Source organism: Epinephelus moara, chromosome 18 (genome assembly GCF_006386435.1).
Source record: "Epinephelus moara isolate mb chromosome 18, YSFRI_EMoa_1.0, whole genome shotgun sequence".
NCBI classification, from domain to species: Eukaryota; Metazoa; Chordata; class Actinopteri; order Perciformes; family Serranidae; genus Epinephelus; species Epinephelus moara.
The window spans coordinates 40,582,849-40,603,259 of record NC_065523.1 but is presented as its reverse complement, the minus strand read 5'-3'; the positions used below and the strand labels follow the sequence as shown (position 1 = coordinate 40,603,259).

At 41.8% G+C, this 20,411-nt stretch overlaps 3 protein-coding genes across 3 annotated transcripts in view; 2 read left to right on the top strand and 1 right to left on the bottom strand.

Moving 5' to 3' along the window:
• LOC126405869 (far upstream element-binding protein 2-like) overlaps positions 1 to 1,069 on the bottom strand; it is a 12,767-nt gene extending 11,698 nt beyond the window's left edge. The window contains exon 1 of the mRNA XM_050069859.1: positions 824 to 1,069. Within this exon, the coding sequence (XP_049925816.1) occupies positions 824 to 952 (129 nt within the window). The 5' untranslated portion in view covers positions 953 to 1,069. The remainder of the gene's footprint in view (positions 1 to 823) is intronic.
• On the top strand, positions 1,024 to 9,644 carry LOC126405867 (GTPase IMAP family member 8-like). The gene is made up of 7 exons (XM_050069857.1): positions 1,024 to 1,079; positions 2,796 to 2,924; positions 4,101 to 4,823; positions 5,659 to 6,372; positions 6,455 to 6,576; positions 6,667 to 7,333; positions 7,411 to 9,644. Exons 2-7 carry the CDS (start codon positions 2,891 to 2,893, stop codon positions 7,698 to 7,700), a joined length of 2,550 nt encoding a protein of 849 aa, XP_049925814.1. The 5' UTR covers positions 1,024 to 1,079; positions 2,796 to 2,890; the 3' UTR covers positions 7,701 to 9,644.
• A 741-nt stretch (positions 9,645 to 10,385) lies between these two features.
• Positions 10,386 to 20,411, top strand: part of atad5a (ATPase family AAA domain containing 5a) — a 19,929-nt gene continuing 9,903 nt past the window's right edge. The window contains 11 exon segments of the mRNA XM_050069560.1: positions 10,386 to 10,769; positions 11,588 to 11,644; positions 12,351 to 13,715; positions 13,718 to 14,166; positions 15,310 to 15,382; positions 15,517 to 15,675; positions 16,197 to 16,338; positions 16,423 to 16,683; positions 17,982 to 18,130; positions 18,440 to 18,590; positions 18,842 to 19,159. Coding sequence (XP_049925517.1) covers positions 11,594 to 11,644; positions 12,351 to 13,715; positions 13,718 to 14,166; positions 15,310 to 15,382; positions 15,517 to 15,675; positions 16,197 to 16,338; positions 16,423 to 16,683; positions 17,982 to 18,130; positions 18,440 to 18,590; positions 18,842 to 19,159 — 3,118 coding nt within the window. The 5' untranslated portion in view covers positions 10,386 to 10,769; positions 11,588 to 11,593.

Sequence of the window (20,411 nt, the reverse complement as noted above, 5' to 3'; positions counted from 1 at the left end):
CTGAGCATGGTTTAAACACCACAGCCTACCTGAGTATTGTTGCTGACCGTGTCCATCCCTTTATGACCACAGTGTACCCATCACCTGATGGCTACTTCGAGCAGGGTAATGCACCATGTCACAAAGCTCAAATCATCTCAACCTGACAATGAGTTCGCTGTACTCCAATGGCCTCCACAGTCACCAGATCTCAGTCCAAAGGAGCACCTTTGGGATGTGGTGGAACGGGAGAGTCACATCATGGATGTGCAGCAGACAACTGTGTGATGCTATCATGTCAATATGGACCAAAGTCTCTAAGGAATGTTTTCAGCACCTTGTTGAATCTATGACACCAAGAATTAAGATCTGAAGGCAAAAGGGGTCCATCCTGGTACTAGTAAGGTGTACCTAATAAAGTGGCTGGTGAGTGTATCTATGTATCTAGCCTGGGAGATCCACTGTTATAATATGGATATCATAGTGTAAGACTGTATGCAGTAGCTAATACATTCACCTGCTAGCTATCATACCTACATTATGTCTGTATCAACCACCCCGCAGTTCCTTTAAACATCTGCTGTTGGTAGTTACTGTCATACACTGTGTTTGTTGGGGCACGCGCACAGTATTTTAGCTAGCTAATGCACAACAAGCAGTGACATAACGAAACTAGCTTAGCTGTGCTATCACGAACAACCGTTAACCCGTAACTCTAACGTTAATTCAGAATATAAGTCCCCGTGTTATCTGTCAAGTTGTGTCAACAATGTTAGCTCTGAAGCTAACCAGTTAGCTAGCGCTCCCTCCAGACATGCTGCTGCCCGTCACATCCCCTCCTCACCTGCCGGGCCCGCTGCACCGCGTCCGCGAACGCATCTTTCTTGATGCCTCCCGCTCCGTTGCCGAGAGCTGCCTGCCCGCCGAGAGGGGCTCCGGGTCCGGGTGGCGGCACCGCGTTGTACTCCGACATGTTGACCAGAAGACAGGCGTGGGGAAGGGAGGGAGAAGAATACCAGGAGCTGCGCAGGAGTGGGAAGGAAAGTCAGAGAAACTAGCGGGTCAAGGAAAGCGCCGGAGACACGACGGCGGCCGGGAAGGTGCGTTCGCGTTTTTCTCTTTACTCCTCCATGCACTCTACTCTGTGTTATCATATCAAAGGGAGACACCCAGGTAAGTAGGGTAGAAATTTAACTTCAAAGATATGCATTGTAAAATACATTTTAATATAATAAAACACTGGGGTAAAATATTGTTTAACTAGTATAGTGCTTTTCTCACCAAAGTGCAAGCCAAACTCTCAAGGCACCTATATTTGTTTGCACAACAGCCTTTATAACGTGTGTCATCACACTTATCACGACATAAATATTTGTTTTTATTTACTAATATTAAAAAACAATTGACAACCAACTATTGTTGACAGCTAAATGCATTTTTAACTTTTTAAAATTACATCAAAGCACCAATAACAAATCCTAAATGGGGGATAATGTAAGATAATGTGATGTGTCACACAATTATAATCCCCACACACGAATGGCAACAAATAGGTTCCCGTCAAGGTTTTATTAAATAAATTAAAAACCATTTTTAAGGTAGAGTTTGCCTCTTTATTAGGAAATGGGTGTGCTCAACATGCTGATACAATTAATTACAGAATCATTCATAACTTCTGATATAGGCCCAGTTGAATATTGCAATAATAATGTGTGGTTATCACAAAATTTCAATTTGCATCAGGGCATCATTTGAGAACCACTGAACTTGTAGATGTCACTATGAAACTTAAGTGATTATCCCCTACATAAATCCTAATATAACTCCAGTGGCATTACAAAGCACATCACATACTGTGAGCTAGTTGTCGCCTGATATTTATTAGATATTTAATGGCAAGGAAAATGCTATTATCGGACATAATGGATCAAAACTGCAACTTGTGAATAGGGTCAGACAGTGCCACAACATTACTGGACCCAATTCTGCGTGAAATTGGAATTTTCATCATCATTATTACAGATTGCTAGGTTGACATAAAAGCTATGCACATTCATATTCTAGCAACGCTAAATACACAGTTTGCACATTAGGAAGTAGGTCTGGAATGAAAGCTGTAAGAACAGGAAATGAAACTCACAACAAGCATGTGATACCACTACACCCCCTCTGTCTGTCATGAGCATAGTTGAAGAACATGCAGGGTGTGGTGTGTTACTTTAGACCTGCCTCTGTAACTGTTTGTGTTTCTTTTTTTAAGGTGGTGATTGGAGAAAGGAAAAAAAGTATGCAACCACACAATAAGAAACAGATATGGCACTGTTGTTATTGTAATCTCTCATTTGAGAAGAATAAATAACGTAAAAGAAAATACAGACATTTCATCTACTATACACAATTCTCTCCTGAGCACAGATTGTCTCCACATTCTTCCTTCACCAGGTTAATGTGTCACTTAGGTGCACAGTTTGTTTAACCTGCTGCTACACAGTTTCCTCACATCCATGCACATCAAAACTCACACACAGTCCCCCCCCCCCCCCCCCCCCCCCAAAAAAAAAAAATCTAATGATTTAATAGTGCCATATCTGTATTAATTTGTGCAATGGCACACTTATTTCTTCTCTCCAAGCACCACCTTCAAAACTCTTCAAAATGGTTATAGAGGCAGGTCTAAAGTAACACTCCACACCCTACACGCTCTTCAACTATGTCCATGAAAAACAGAAGGGGGGGTGTAGTGGTGTCATGTGTTGTGAAAAGTCGCGTTTCCTGTTCTTATAGCTTATATTCCACACCTGCTTTCCCATGTGCAGACTGTGGATCTGGTGTTGCTGCAGACTGTTGTTAATTTGGTCGGGATTATTATCAGTAGAGGATCCCAGTGAGTGCAGAGAAGTCAACAGCATCGATGGAAGTTGACGTACATGCTGTGTCCACCTGTGGTAAGTTGACCCATGTCCATAAACCTTGAGCAACAATGCTCTCCTGCAACAGTGTTTATTTCATTTATTTTCCACAGGAGTAATGTATGTAGGTGTCTAAATGAAGCTCATTTTTTTTGCCTCTGTTTCTGCTCAGGCTTTAAAATTCATTTTAAACAAATGTCATGTATTTCATCTGATCTAAATTAAACTTTTCAGAATAAAAAGTTCTGCTTCTCTGAGTTAACATCATCTGTATGTTGCTGTAAGTCAGTGGAATCAGGTCAGTGGTTTGTGAGGCTTCAGGCTGGAATAAAAGAGTTAATCACAGCAGCATCCTGACATCAGATATCTTTCTTTGTGTTAGTGTATATAAGGTTGCATGGACATTGTTGTTTTTATTCATACGCTGAGTTGCCAGTTTAGTAGATACACCCTACTAAAATGAATGCGGTCTAATACAACAGCCCTGCAATAAATTTGACCCACGTCCCCGTACAGGCACACATCCTCATTAGTGATTAATTACCAGGCGGATCAGTCAATCAGTTGATTCTACATAAAGGACAATTTCCTAGTTTTATATTGTCAAGATCTTAGGTTTTGTCGTAGTTTCTTTCCTGTTTTGTTCTGAAAGTTACTCCTTATGTGTCACGTCTTGTGTTTCTTCATACCTTTGTCTGTTTCCCTCCCATACCTGATTTCTATCAGTTTTGTTTGTCCTTTTCTGTTTCCAGATTTTTCCCTGCACATCTGTCTTGTTTGCTTAATGGTCTCAGTGTAACACCAAGTCAGTTAACTTCAGGGATATCAATCTGTCCATTTAGGAAGCACAAGTGATTGTGAATCAGTTTCACCTGCTTTGGTGCAAATCAAAGTGACAACAGGTGCAATGGAGAGGCAAAACCAAGACAACCTCCAAAAGGGAATGGTTTTACATGTGGTGACCACAGACAGCTGCTCTCTCCTCAGTCAGAGTATGACTTTTAAGTAGCCTTAGTGCACCTGGGTGAAACACTGAGTGTAATAGGAATGATTAATTTGTTGTAATCTCTGATGTGATTTGTAGCATTTGTAGTATGGTTGTATTGTTCGGTTAAATGTTGGTTTGTATTTCTGTCTATTTATGTGAAACAGTCGACGTCCTCTGACACAAATTTCAGATTTTTTTTAAGTAATACTGCCTCTCTCTTCCAGGGCAAAGTCGGCACCCTTCAGAGTTGAGGATTGTGTTGATAGGTGGAAGAGAACTAAACGGTGGCCCCAGTAACAAGAGTGAAGCTGGCAACATCATACTGGGTCAAAGTGTTTTTGACACCAGCAGAAGAACTGCCCAGAGTGTTGCCAGGCAGCAGGAGGTACATGGCCGACACGTCACTGTGGTTGACACTCCAGGCTGGTGGTGGCACTACCCACGAGAAAACACCCCAATGCTGGATCAGATAGAAATCAGGAACAGCGTCCATCTGTGTCCTCCGGGCCCTCACGCCTTTCTTCTAGTCATTCCTGTTGATTTAACATTTCCTGACATCTTCAGACCATCACTAGAGGAGCACCTGAAACTTTTCCCTGAAAGACTGTCGGATCACACCATCGTGCTGTTTACTGTGGATGCTCCGTTCAGTGATAAAGATTTAGAATATGAAATCAGTCTGTGGCCAGCACTTCAGTGGATCCTTAAACGATGTGGAAAGCGAAAGCATATTCTGAACATCAGCGACAGGCAGGATAGCACTCAGGTCATAGTGCTGTTCAAGAAAATAGAGGCACTGATTGCAGAAAATGCTGGCAGTCACTGTTCTACTGATAGTGCTGAAGGAAATGCTCTAAAGGAGAAAAAGGAAGCAGTGATTGAAAGAGGATCAAAGAGGTTCGCTGAGGTTCAGACCAAAAGAAGGGAACTGAGAGCACTGATTGAAGGTGAGTGTCAAACTTTTTTTGCAGATCCTGATTTTGATATTTTGGTTTCAAAAAATTCGATAATGACATATCGAGCATGCTTTTTTAACAGCGTAAACACATAACATTAACTTCAGCTTTGATTCGGATTCCGTAAAGGTTCTATACATGAGATTTGAACATGAATATAGCAGCAAACACCGATTTGCTATGTAAAGATACAGTGGAGAAATGGTTCTTGAGCAATGAATGAAGTCAAACTCCCTTTGTGTGCCTTGTCATCTGAATTTTTCCTGTTCTTCAGCGGCCACATATGTTGCAGTGTTTTTGAGTCTTTACTACACTGCGCTCATACGGCAATTACCGCTGATAATGCCGTCCCGATGCTGTGGAAGCAAAACATCCACCCTGCAGTTCCCTCCCAGGTTAACACTGTTAGTGCTGTTAGCACTGTTAGTGCAGCTAGCAGTACTAGCCGCAGCAAATTTGGCTCAGTCACCTCCATGTTTGCTTGTGATGTCAGAGGTGAGAGTCATGTGCAGGCATTCCTGGCCCAGACTCTGAATGTGGCAGGCTATATATCACCTTTAAATTAAGTATGTTTTCTTCAGACTAGAATAAAACCTTACCTTAAATAAAGTCAACATTACAACACAAATAACTTCAGATACAGCCGCAAAGATTACGTAAAGCTCTTTTACCCACCAAGAGCTTTGTGACTTACTCCACTTAAACACCTTCTTATTTATTTAGTTGTGAGTTTCAAAAGGAAAAGCTTCTTAGCTGACCTGACAAATATCATTATGATGCACAAAACTACATGCATGAATATTTGTTGGTTCCACTTCCTGCACAGGTGGCAAAGCCCCCCCGACACATTTAAGGATGGTGATGGTTGGAGCACAGTGGTCAGCCAAGAGCTCAGCAGGTAACACCATCCTGAGAAGAAATGCATTTGCTGTTCGTCACAGAAGAACAACAGAGAAGTGTGAGATCAGCCACAGCATGGTGGCAGGCAGGCAGCTCACAGTAATAGATTCTCCCGGCTGGTTCTACAACAACACCCTTCAGGACCTCTGTGAGATGGATAAACTTGAAATAGAGAACAGCGTGCACCTGTGCCCTCCTGGACCCCACGCGGTGCTCCTCATGGTCGGCCTGGCATCTGCGTTCAACGCATCATACCAGAGAGCAGTGCAGGAGCACATGAGTCTGTTCACGGATGAAATCTGGAAGCACACGATTGTTCTATTCACTCGAGGTGACTGGCTAGGAGTGAAGACTGTGGAGGAGCGTATAGAGAGTGAGGAAGGTCTGCAGTGGCTCATGGAAAAGTGTGGGAACATGTATCATGTCCTGGACAACACGAAAAAATGTGATGAGACACAGGTAACGGAGCTCCTCGAGAAAGTTGAAGAGATGTGGGCAGGGAACAAGGATCCTCATTATGAAGTCGACCTGGGCTGTGCAGAGCAGATTGAGGCAAGGAAAGAGGCTAGAGACAAGATAGCAAAAAGGATTTGGCGGACGACCCAAAGACAAACAAGAATACTGAAAGAGTTGTTCAGAGGTAATCAAAAAGTGATCATATAAGTTAGGATTCATTTTGTCATTATCACTATTCATAAACAAAAGCTTAACATGTTTTCCAGGGGAGAAGCAGGCAATCACTGACAAGAGGATTGTACTTCTTGGCAGAAAAGAGTCGGGGAAGAGTATGGCAGGAAACAGGATCCTTTTTGAAGAGCTGTTTGGTACTGCTTGGATGAAGAAGGTAACCTGATACACTGCTTAAACTAATATGTTATAGGAAAAGGTTTTGGTAGGATTTGATTTGACAAATCTGTTTGTCCCCTTTACGTAGGAATTCAAAGATCAGCGTAGACCCACGACGTGTGTAAAACATGAAACAACCGTTGCAGGAGTCAACATCTCAGTCGTTGAGGCACCAGGCTGGTTTACAGACGTGAGCACACCCGACTGGCTCAAGAGTGAAGTTAGGCGCAGCGTCTCCATGTGTGCTCCAGGCCCTCATGCTTTTTTCTTGGTGGTTCCCATCTCCAAGGCCTTCACAGAGATTGACTACAAAGCAGCGGTTGAGCTCTTGATGCCATTCGGTGAGAGAGTCTGGAGACACTGCATGGTGCTGTTCACCTGGGGAGACTGGCTCAACAACAGGTCCATTGAGGAGCACATTGCTGCAGAGGGCAGAGCCCTGAAGCGGCTTGTGGAGAAGTGTGGATACAGATACCACGTTCTCAACTGCAATCGTTTCGGCGATGGTTTTCCAGTCATTGCACTCTTTGAGAAAGTTTTTGACATGATAATACGAAACAAGGACAACTATGTCATTGCTGAAGACTACCCGGGGAAAAAGCAGAAACTAATGCTGTCCTGGCAGGAGGAGTGGAACAAGAGGGAGCAGGAGCTGATAGACCGGATGTTGAGAGCTGTAGCACAAGAACACGATGAAGAAACAGAACCATCTGTGATGATGGCAGCCAGCATCGATGGAGCCTTCACTCCAAGCAGTGAGTTTGATATTCCTCCATTAATCTAGAATAATGTGCATTGCTGTCGTGACTTATCATTCAACCTCTGTTTTCAGTGAGCGGAGGCCTTCCCTCAGAAGTTGGGAGCACATTTTGGAGCGACAGAGCACGTGCCAGGGTGTCTGAATGGCTGAGCTTTAGAGCAGGGCACTCTGACATCACCTCTGGGGTTGGCAGCATGAGTGCCTCGGCCAGTTATGTGGAGAAGTTGGATGAAAGCATTCTGACAGACGATGATCAACAACCGATGTTTTTCCCAGAAAAAGACAAAATGAAGTTGGACACTGCTCTCTGTGGCATGGCCTCCACACAAGCTGTAGGAGCACGGCGCAGGCACTCCCTTTAATCAGTGAACTGAGAAAATATTGTCTGATTAATCAATTATAAAAATAATTTGTAGTTGCAGTTGTGATTAAATAAGAAAACATAGGCTGTTACTAATTCTATGTAGACCGACCACATATTACTGAAAACAAATCTTCAGTCAAGTTTTATTGCTTTCATTGAAGGCTAAATACCAGTGATGAAATGTAACTAATTACATTTACTCAAATACTGTACAATTATGAGGTGGCCTACAAGTATATCCATTTTATAGGTTACATTTATACATATGCATTTTGGAAGCCAATATTTTGCTCTTCACTCCACTAGGTTTATTTGACAATTGGAGTCACTAGTTACTTAATTAATACTAAATATAAATCATTTCATAAATGATGATATTATTATAGATTAAGCAACCCAGTAGTTTGTAGAATAACTGAAATGATCTCTCCCTTTACCAGCTGCAACATTAGTGATACTTCTCACACATGTATAATTCTAAAATGGGCCATTTTGCATAATGAGTACTCTTTGCAGATATTTTGATGCGAATACTTGTGTAGGCTGCTTTTACATAGGTGTGATTTTGAATACAGGACTTAGAAGTGTTTTTACTCTGTGGTGTTGTTAATTTTACTTAAGTAAAAGCTTCAAATAGGCCTACGTCTTCCACCACAGATGTAATGACAAGGTTTTTTATGTGTATGATTACTAGTATAATTAAGACAATCTTTGGAAAAAAAAAACACCTCAGAAAATCATAAACTTATTCCAAGATCAGTAATGCCTATGTATTTGTTGCCCAACAAAATCAAAGTAATGTTATTTGTTTATTCAGTGTGTAGGTTACATGTGACAACGTTTTGAGCCTTTTTTTTCAGTTGGATCTTCAAACATATCTTGGTGAGGACATTTTTCCGTCAAATATGATTTATCAAAATTCAATAATGCTATTTTTCTTGCAATGAACAATCGGTATGTCAAGAATTTGCTTATTATTTTAGCCAAATTTTACATTCATAAAATAAAATTCTTGAAAAAGTTATCATCTATTTTATATTACATCATTAAATACCGTTGAAATACTGTTAATATACTGTTGAAATACCGCTGAACTCTTATACCATAAAACTTCAATTAAAGGCCTGTCTCACTTAGACGCCTGGTCTGGTTGCCATGCAGTTCATTTTTTTTTTCAATAGAAGCTTGTCAGATGTACAAAACCAGGTTGTTAGCTACCTTAAATTATGCATCCATTCCTCCATTACCCTGTAAGTTATCTGTATTCCTTTAGTCCATAAGGGTCCAAAGACCAAAATAATCAAAACTGACTTTCGTAAAAATGAATCCAAGTTGTGAGTATTGTTTTGAGAGGATAAACTGGTGTTGTGTCAGTATGCCTGGTACCATAATCACCAAGTGCCGTTACTCTCTGATGTGATGTCTGTTGGAGCTAGAATGATCATAACAGATTTATTATCTGAAGCCTAATTTTTAAACAACTAATATTCATACTGGTTAAAACACACACTTTGATTATATTTACAGAGCAACGGTTTTGTGTAAAAGGAATTAAAGACCTGTCCCAAATATAGGCCCGTTGGTTTCAGTGATTTAAGCAAATAATCGCCTGGGCTATTAATTGAAATTTTACGGTACTTGCTGAGTAAATCTTGTGTGAGTTATACATAGGGAAGACCGGGGATGATTGTCACAGTGCTTATTACCGCCACACTAGAAGGCACTGTGACATTATGTTGATGTCAAACAGTTGGTCTGACATCCTGCTCATTTTGCACTGGTCATTTAACTAAACAGTAACTAACGGTAACTAAACAGTTACATACTTCAACCTATGGTTGACATTTTAACAAAGGTTCCTGGTCATATTGTGATTAATGTATTCCAATCTCACTGTGTCATTTAATGTTATATTCATAATAAATTGTTATGAAACAGTGGCTTTAATAAAAGTTTGATTATTTCCAGCACTGTAAATTCCTTCATGTTACTTCTTATTACAAAAGACAAACAATCACCTGGTTTAAACTCATGGTTTAAACACAAGGGGCATTGATGGTTACTATTATAAAGGTGGTATTCATTTCAAAACTTATTTTGTGTATCTATCTTAAAAAACTAAAAGTTTACACGTTTTTTTTTTAAATATGTTTTTCCTGAAACCCATTTGATAACTGATAACATTGATAGTTTCGTCACAATGTATCAGATTGTCTTTAATATTTAATTACATCTTGTTACAATTAGTTGTAAAGTGCAAAGGATGCCAATTTAAAGCCAAGACCTTAAGCTTTTATTTAATGTAGGAATGACTATTGAAAGATGTTTCAATGATGAGTAATTCACACAACGGTCTGACGGTCTCCTCTGTGCTATTTTTGTTTTTAATATTTTCTTTTCTGCTTTTTTTATGTAATTAAACTAAACTTCATTTTCTTTCCCTGGAGCCTTTTGTTCTGATTACAAAATGTGTTGAAAATTTTTTTTCAATATGTAAAGAAAGCCATAATCGGCGCAGCCAGCAGAGGTAGCTGTCACTTTTCCCTCTCCATTAACCGCCCCGCCACACGCCATCTTTGTTATGGGCTTACTACGTCACCAGATGACGAGGGCATTTTCTCTCCTGCGATTGGCTGAATCCGGTCATGCCAAAGGTCGCGTATATTTGGCGCTCTTCGTTCAGGACCGGACTGGCGCGTTTTTGAAAGAGCAAGAGACGTCAAGAAACATGTATTTTGTATTTCTACTCAGACGAACAATTCGGGAAATATCAGTTTAACGGTTTCCACTTCGCGTTCACACACCTGTGGCGGACATGTTGGGAATGTACGGAGCACTTCTGGGACTTGTGAGGAGCGAAGCTGCGACGAGAGTAGCATCTAACGACGTCTGCTAGCTTGTTGTTTTACGGTGAAATTTATATGTGTGGTGGCAACACACAGAGCTGTCCGCCTCACACAATGAACTTTGCCTCTGTTGTTCACTCACAAACACGGGGAAGTGAATAAGAAACGGAAAGAAGACGGTCTAAGAAGTTGCAGCAAGTTACCGGGTCGGTTTTATCGGTGAGTGTTTTCCTGACCTTTGTTTTCCTGGCGTCTGTCATATGGCACAAAACTAGAGGGGCTACAGGGCGCCATGTCAGGGATGATATTACTTTCATGTTGCTGCCTTTGACCCCTTTATGACATTATTTAAATATTTACTATATAATATACTATGTTATGCTGACTTTGCCTCACCAGAACTCCTAACTTCCTGTATAGTGTGGCATTAAAGCTGCTCTACAAATACTCTTTGTCTTGTGCAGGGCTGTTTACTGTTTACAGTGTCACCAGTGTCCCATATGGTGGTTGGCTTTGAGTAAAGTATAGTTAATATCTTTTGAATTGTGCAGCACATTTGTTTGTTCACGTATCTACATGACTGATGGGAATTTGTCTCAGTGAGCACACTTAAATAAAGATAAAAATGTAAAACCACTCCCTCACAGAGCACATGATACATAAACACAGCAAATAAGACAGATGTTAATGTCCATACCCATAAAACAATAAGTAAAATAAAGTCAGACTCACAAGGGCACCATAGATACACTAGCACCTGTAGGGAAATAACAGCAACAACCCACTAGATCAAGGGTGTCAAACATACAGACAGTGGGCCAAAACTGGCCCTCCAAATGGTCCACTCTGGCCCACTGGATGACCCTCTATGTCACTGGTGGATGTCTACGTTGTGTAGATATAAAGAGGCTCAGACCGTGGATATCTTCTGAAGCAATCTCCGTTAATTCCTCTCCTGACAGCAAGTGCCAAAAAACAAAATCCTCTGCTTTCCATGTGCAATGTGCATAACAATGTTTGCTTTTGCTTTAGGTCACTTCACATTATGGCTGGCGTTGTGGCTATGGCATCTATCATTGAGGACTTTGACACCCAGGTATGTTTACGACACTGATTGTTGCATATAGCATATGCAAAGCTTTTACGAAATGTTTATTCATTCCTGCATTTTCATATTTGATTAACAGGATACTTTGCTGATTTTCAACCAGCTTTGTATCATAACAGTGTGCCTAAAATCTGTAAATGAACTCTGGAAAACTTTGCTCCATCTTACCAGCATCCAACATATATATAACATTAGAATCTGTGAACAAGAAACAGGTCAAATCTAAATTAAGATTCTGTTGCTGCAATACCTACAGAGCGCTCCGGGGACGACGTTTTTCTGTAGGTTGATGCAGAAGTTGCAGAAATGCTAACTCATTTCCAGGTTTCAGGACTCATTCCTGGGACACATTATTTCTCGCCGAAAAATATTTCCAGAAGCATATTTTATCTTACTGTTTAACTGTAATTCCAGATAATTTGCTACCAGCTGGCCCACATACTGATCCCTTTGTCAAAATGTCCAGGCTTGCATTACATAAGCCCAACAGCAGGCGCGTTTATTGGTCTGGTGCAGCGAAGTCCATTCTGTTAGCCGCAGGTTTTTTACCTCTTGACCAAACGCAAATGCCACAGCACCTCTTTTGTCTCTGGTCGTATAGCACTAATTTAAAAAAAATTGTATTTGTTACTGGATACACAGCCCAGTCTTTCCAGCAGTGAAATACTTCTTAAATTTGTGACTGTTTTTACAGCCTTGCAAGAAATCTCGCAAAGATGGTGGCAGTCCTGTTGTCAAGACAATCACAAACTACTTCTCTCCGGTGCCCAAGCCTGCGGAGAAACCTTTTTCACCTCCTCGCTCCAACAACATCATGGACTACTTCAGCCGTAAGGCTCCGTCCTCTAAAGAAAAGACCAGCTCACCTGAGCAGTCAAAAGAGAACTGTCAGACGTCTCCACCTGCAGAAAAACACACCAGACCAGAGGCAGCAGTGAAACAGCCATCTCAGAGACGGAGTAGAAAAGCCAGCAAAGCTGCAAGAAAACTTGTGGAAGCTGAGGCGGTTAGCTCCACAGATGAGGCGAGCTGCATTATTGTAGAGGAACCAGCAGAAGCAGTCAGCAGCTGTGGTGTTTTTGGCAGTGATACAGCAGCACTGATGGCCCAGTTCAGTGCTGAGGCTTCTACCGGAGAATCAGAAAGGAATGCCACTAAGACTGTCAGTGTTGAGCCGGCTAAAGAATATGAAGATGTCAAACTTCATCCAGAACTTAACAGCATTGAATTATCTCCAATTGTACCATCAAAAGATAAAGTCAAACCCACTGCACGAAACTCTAAAAAGGCAAAGCATTCAGAAGCAGAGGAGAAAGAAAAAGAGAGCTCCTTGTGTGATGTTAGTATGGAGGTCAACGTGGATGAGGCCTCACAGTTAAACAACAGCACGGTCACAATCTCCTTTGAGGATTTTGTGCGGAGTCAGAGCCAGGACGGGGGTGAAGAGGACATGGAAGATGAACAGGGCAAAGACGATGAAAGTAAAATCACAACAGAGGCAGAAGCAATGGACACTGACCAGTTGGACATCCCTAAAGCTGAAGAACATGTGGGTTCTGCGGAGCCACCTTTTCAAATCTCACCCCGAACCGTCACCATCCAGGCTGAAGTACATGCAGTCTCACCCAAACAGGAAGCCAACAAGGCAGGGCCAAAGGTAGCTTCCATCTTCAACAGGAAAAAAGGGGCGACGAGCCCTGCAGAGGTTGTAACGTCTCCTCACACAGAGGCTGGACACCAGCCCCCTTCTACCTCTGTGACTGTCAAGCGTAAATCCAATGTGGTTCTTCAAGAGGAAGATCTAGAGCTGGCTGTGCTTGAGAGTGAATCCATGCCCAAGTGCAGTGAGGCAGAGAGGAAGCAGTTCATGGCGGCCTTCAAACAGCCCGGTCTGGATGTGTCCAAAACCAAGCCTGGTAAGGTCCAGGGCAAACAGAAGCAACCAGGAGAGAAGGCTTTGGACGATGCGGACAAAGTTGCAGAAGAAGACGCTGTAACTCCAGCCTCTGTTGAGCAAGTCCCTGCTGCTTCTCGGGAAAACAAAGTAGCTAAGAAGTCCCTGCTGCTTCTCGGGAAAACAAAGTAGCTAAGAAGAAGCCAGCAAGAAAAGGCAGAAAGAAGGCAGTAGAAGAGAAGGAGGCAGTCACCACCCCACCTGGTGCTCCTGCTCCTGCTCCTGCTCCTGCTCCTGCTCCTGCTCCTGCGGAAGACACAGTGACCACAGTTATTGAGACCGTTGATAAAGAAGAGGAGCCTCCCATCACCTCAACTCCCTCCATCCCAGCAGTAAGGAGGTCCAGGAGAGAGGCTGTAGTCAGGCAGTCACCGGAGACCACCCCAACAACTCCAATCAGAAAAACCAGGAAACGCAATGAGTCGAAGGATGCTGCTGCTGCTGCTGCCGATGACAGCCCTGCAAAGGTGTCCACCCCAAAGACACGCAAGTCCAAACGTGGCGTCTTCGTAGCAGAGATGGTGTGCCCACCTGACTCAAAAGAAAGTCCAATCAGGTGACACATGCATACAGCTATGATTTAATAGTATCACACATTCTGTGAAAAGCATTTCTGGTGCATTTTTATACATTGCTTTGAGAAAACATGCACAAATATGAATGAAATGAAAGCAGAGTACGAACAGAAGGCTCCGTCCTTTTCCGTATACGTATCTAATGTTGAGCATAAATGAGCCTTTACTGTTTTCTAACAGTCCTGCAATGAGTCTGTGATAAATGTATCATACGGTTGAATCAGCACCTCTCTAAACAGGGTGTCCGCGGGGTCTTTAAAAAGTATTAAAAGTTGATAAATCAAATGTTGGAAAATTAAGGCCCTTAAAAAGTATTAATTACGATTTTATGAAGTATTAAATTTTCTTGGCATTCAAGCTTTGACAAAAAGTATCCATGAATGTATAATTTATTTTCCTCCTTGCGACTATTACAAACAAGGATGTGTAGGTAGACACACTCGGACTGCCACTCAGGGTGGGGGCTGAGCGAAAAAAAAAAGTCCAAAAAAGTTAATAACTTAAAAAATTGTGTCGAAAGGGTAGTTTCTTGCAACCCTAGAATTAAGATAAAAATATTTACAAACGAAAAAACACTTCTGGTTGCTGATAAGTAGTGTTTAACTTTTGATTTAACACTAAAATTTAAAACCCTTGGCGAGCACTGCGGTGCAAGCAGACAGATGCGTGACTCAGAGCAGCATGTGTCACTGACACCAGACTCAGAGTGCAGCGGACCGGTGGAAAATGTCACCATCAGCATATTATTTTACATCAATAAAATCTATTTTATCATTATTTTGAGTCACATTGTTGAAAGAATTTAGTCGTCTGTGTTCAAGCAGGATAANAATGGACGACATGATTAGTGTTGCGTTCAAGGCGCCATCTCATTTTATCTGAGTTCTGTTGTATGTTTGTGCTCCATAGATTTATTTGCAAACTACAGCTGTTTAGTAAGTTAAAGATGCGTTGCTGCTAACGACAGCTTGAAGTGGCGATGAGGTCTTAAGGTTTTTTTGGAAGGTCTTAAAAAAAGTCTTAAAAAGGTATTGAAATTAACCTCAGGATTCCTGTATATACCCTGCTAAAACATTTTTGTGTTTTCATTTTGTGTTCTAATTCTGTGTTTTCTTTTTCTTAAGGATTAAATTTACTAGAGTCCATAGAAACGCGACCAAGGCTGAAAGTGGCATAAACACTTCTTTGACTCCTAAAGTAAGTATGATTGTTACATATTGGAAAAAGTCTGAATGTCATGAATTGTTGTCCTGACTTGACCAGGAGCAGTGTTTTAATATTATCGTAATTATGGGCTGATGATGATGAAATACGCTCTTTATATTTTTCAGACATCAGCTGACTCTAAAACACAGAGGCAGGCGAAGAAGTTGGTGGAGAAAGCCAAGGTCATTCAGCAGAGTAAAAAAACTGCTGTCAAGGAGAAGGGCACCTTAAGGCGTTCATCACGAACTGAGGCCTCCACCAGGAAGAGCTACTGTGAAGATGAGGTACAGTTAAAGCTACAGTTGGTAACTTTTATTTAAAAAAAAGTTAAGTTTTATCAGATCTTTTACTATCTTTGGACTGTTTGCTTGCACATACGGAGCCTGTTCACATTGAGGTTGCAACCTTGTTGTAGACATGTACCTTGGTGCAGCTTGTTTTGCACTGATTTTCTCCTTGGTCTTGTGAAATAACTATATTTTACCAAAACCACTGAGAAGCAAGTGTACTTAGTCCATTCAGAGGTGCATAGCTGCTCAACACGGCACTATATAGAATAAATATTTCACTCTAATTTGGGGTTGGTAGCAGGATTTTGATAAAACTAGTTGCAGATCAGTGTTTATAAAGTGCTGTAAAGGCCTAAAAACGGATGTCAAACGTACGACCTACGGGCCGATCTTGTCTGGCCCTCTGGATGACTGCACAAAAGAGATGATTGTACCTATGATATGACACATGATTGATTGTACCTGTAATCTGTGTTCACTCATTCTTTTCCTTGTTATTTGGTTTGTTTTTTCAGGATTCTGTCATCTGCCTGGAGGACGCCCAGAGTACCACTCCCCAGACAGCAGGAAAGACTAAAACCCAGAAACCTTTACGCAGTCTGAATGAAGTTCTGGGTAAAGCCCCATCTGGTGGCAAAGAGGCCAAGGCTGTCCCAGGTAACCTTTCCCACTCCAAGTCTTCATTTACTGTTTGGCATTTTGTTGTAGTCTCATCTAATAGTGCTGCTTTCTTTCTCACAGGCTCCAAAGCGACCGCACTGGGCCAAGAGAAAACTGCTCGGAAGGTGTCTGCAGTGATTTCCATCTTTGATGACAGCAGCAGAGAGGGCTCTGAGAACTCCCAGGATGATGAGCAGTTCAGGGCGCGCAGAGAGTTCTTGAAGAGCGGCCTGCCTGAGTCCTTCAGGAAACAGATAGCCAAGACTGCTGCCACCAAGGAGGCCTACTCTCTCTCCTGTTCCTCCTTTCAACCTGTTATTCACATAAACCAAGCACCAAATGGTGAGCTGTTCCTTCATAGAAATACACATTGTCTAAAGTAACTAAGTACATTTATTCAAGTACTGTCCATGAGTGGCAATGAGGCATCAGCTTTTGGTTACCATTTTTGGTTACCTTACATTTTGAGTAATTAAGAAACTATGCAGTTAAATGTCGACGTTATAATAACGTAACTGATACCTTACAGAACTGGTTTCAGTTAATGTTTCCACCCTTAATCTCTGGTGTACAAAATCCCGCTTGGCAGCATTAATCTTGCAAATGCTGCTGTTCATCGGCTTGTTAATTGTTGTGCCAGCTCTTGCAGCCTCCACCTCATTATCATTAAGCTGCCCTCTCATTATGCTTTAAGCTCCAGTGCTTGTGAATCCCACCTTGAATTAGTGAACCTGATGTGTCACTTGTCGAGATGTATGTTGTGCATGCTTTGCAGTATGAATTTTTGTTCAGCCCAGAGACGCTGGGATACTTTGCCTCTGAAGCAAGGTTGGAAATTAGCACCAGCCACCAGCTAAATGCTGGTAAAATAGATTTGCTTCACTCACTAGCCAAAAAAGGGAAATCTATTGAGTGGCTGGTAGATTTTGGGATCCATCAGCCAAAGTTCCAACCCTGCTCCCAAGACTTTACAAATTAAATTTTCTGTTTTTCGTTCAGGTTCATCTGGTTCTGAGTCAGCTGAATCAATTTTTGGACATTTGATTGTGATGGTGACGGGTTAGTCAAACTCCTCACCCCACAGTTAATCAAGTTGCTTCGCCATAGTCTATAAAGCAAATGTCTGTTTGCACGCGAGTTTACGCACAGTAATTCAACAAATATTAAAAACATTTGCTGTTTGCAGCTCCTGTTTTTTATGTTAAAATGTGGCTGCCACTGGTGGCAACTTAAGGCCAATATTGTAGGTTGCCAATATCTCAAAATGGTTGCAACCCTGTAAGTGTTACTCTTGAGCCCTGCATTAAAGCAGTGATAATTATAATTCAGTAATATATATTGTTCCAAAGTAAGCCATTTTGCACAAGGAGTGCTCTTACGTTTGGTACTTTAAGTTATGTTTTGATGCAAGTATTTTTAAATGCAGGACTTGTAACAGCATTTCTGGAGTGTGGTATGGCTACATTTACCTACAGACATGATCTCAGTACTTCATCCATCACTGTTGTTAGTTAGTTAAATAATTAAGTTAGTTAAATAATTAAGTTGTCTTTTTTGTGTGCATTAGTTTCATTATTATGAAGGACTGGTGAATCAAGAGGGACGGGAGCCCGACTAAATTTGTTTTTGTTGTTTGACAGATTGTCCTCTTTGGGGTCTGTTGTGGCCTGAGTCTTCATTACTGTCTCATATGAAAGAGCTTTGGAGTCAAACATCCATCCTGACTCCATCTGTTAGCGGCTCCCTTTGTGTGAAGACGCAGCCAGCTCATAGAGCCTTCTGTGAACGGGTATGTTGAAATGACTGTAGTGATGAAGGTAGTGATGCAGTTACATGTTCAACAGGATCGATACCTCAGAATACTACTATCTGGCTGCCTGGATGTTATATTTAAAAAGGCTTATTAAGCGAGACATAAAAACACATAGTTAAAGTCTTATTTCTGTCCAGTTTGTATTTTTGTGTTTATTTCATGGTTTATAGTGCACTTATTAAACTTTTTATAAATGGTTAAAACAGATGAGATGTTATGAGGGTAAACTACAGTGGGGTTAAACAGCAAACACAATATTTAAAACGAGTATTTTTCCTCCTGAAGGGTTCTGGCTGGAGGCCTGAGGTCTCTGAAAGTGTTCGTCAGCTTCTAATGGAGGAGGTCAGCACCTGTAACCCTCCCTTCCCTGTTCAGATGTTCCTCACTCGCTTCCTGAAGAGACGCGCCGACCACCAGCAGCAGTGCGCAGCCTCAGGTCAGTCTGACAGGCACTTATTGGACTCGCACACTGAGAGCATCAGATGGCATTAAATGTTTATTTTAGGCTGATATTTATCCTGTATTTATTTATCGGCATCTACAAGAAGAACGTTTTTAAGTTAAGCAATGTGCCCTCAAAGCACATTATTTAGGCGGCATTTTAATCGATTAACGTTTACAAACCTGCCAAAATAGAGACAGATTAAATTAAACTGTTCTCCACATCCACTCCATGTTACCTTCTAGAACCAGAGGCTGTAACCAGAGCCACAAGCTCCACGCTGCCTGCTGAACAAGTAGGAGGGAAGAGGAAGAGGACAGATGATGAGGGGGAAACAACAGTGAAGGTGGCGAAGAAGCAACGAGCCTGTGTAGAAGAGAAAGTTTCCGAGCCTGCGCCAACAAAAAGGGGAGGCCGTACGAGGCGGTCTCGGAGATCAAAGCCAGAGGAGGAGGTGGACGACAAAGCTAAGCCTTCAGTCAAGACTAGTCCCATCCCATCTGAAGACGACTGTATGATTGTGACTGATGAGCAGCTTTTGGGAGAGAACACTGGAAATAAAGGTGAGGTGTCACATGTTACACTCTGAATTACCCAATTTTTATTTTACTCTCTCTTTGAACTTTGGAATCAACAGACAACACTTGATCTGATTAGGAAACTGGCCTCATGACATCAGAAAATGTGCTGAACAAAAAAATTGGGCAGTCAGCCAATGGGAAGTGACTTAAATGACATAACTGCACGACAGGAAGCTCCTGGCTGTGTCTAACAAATCATAAGTAATGTCAGTGCAAGTTTGCAATCAAAGAGGAACAGACTGACACACCATAAGTCCAACTTAAGCTACGCTCACTGAGGGTTGCAGCTAAAAATCTGTGTTTACTCTAGTATTTTTTAAACTCCAGTATTTCCTTTTGTAGCAGTTGACTGGCTCTGACAGTGAAGCGAGGGCAGACTTTTATTAAGTGCTTTTGAAAGTACTATAAATACAGCTGCCGTCATTGACTCCACCACAACAATGTATAATTATCTTAAAAACCACCTTCCAACTGGCATGACAACTTCAATACAAGCTTGTTAAAGGTATTCATGTGGTGATTGTTAACTTGTTTGCTGGATAGATCCAGTTGGTGTCTGTAAACATCATGGGCTGATGTAAGTCTCTGAGTCTCTAAGTTACTATTTATTAATGAATTGGCTTGAGTCCAGTGGGGCTAAGTAGTAGGGTGTGGAGGGAGATCATGAGCCACTGACACTGACTGGGGTGTTATACAGTCTGATGACTGTGGGGACGAAGTAGTGCTGCACGATTAATCTAATCGCAATCGCGATGTCAGGCTGTGCGATTACATAACCGCATAAAAGCCTGCGATTTGCAATTTAATGTAGGCTAAATAAATGTTAACGTGTGTGCCTGTGAACGTGACTGCCTCTCCTGTAGTGTGTGGAGTTTGTTGACATCACGCCCACAAGCTATCCTGGTGCGTGCAGCAGTGACCAACACAGACACTGAAGAAGAGCATGAGCTCGACCATGAACAGGCTGAGCTGAGTTGGTGGCGAAAAAACGTCTGTTACATGGCGATACTTTGGATTCAGGTACGGCGACATTGAACAGAAGGACGTGCTGTGTAAGTGTAAAAGTTAAAGTCGCCACGTCCCACGGTAACACGACCAATCTATATCAGCACTCGAGACGGGACGTGGCGACTTTAACTTTTAAACTTTTACACAGCGCGTCTTTCTGTCCAACGTCGCCGTACCTGAAAGACGTGCTGTGTAAAAGTTTAAAAGTTAAAGTCGCCACGTCCCG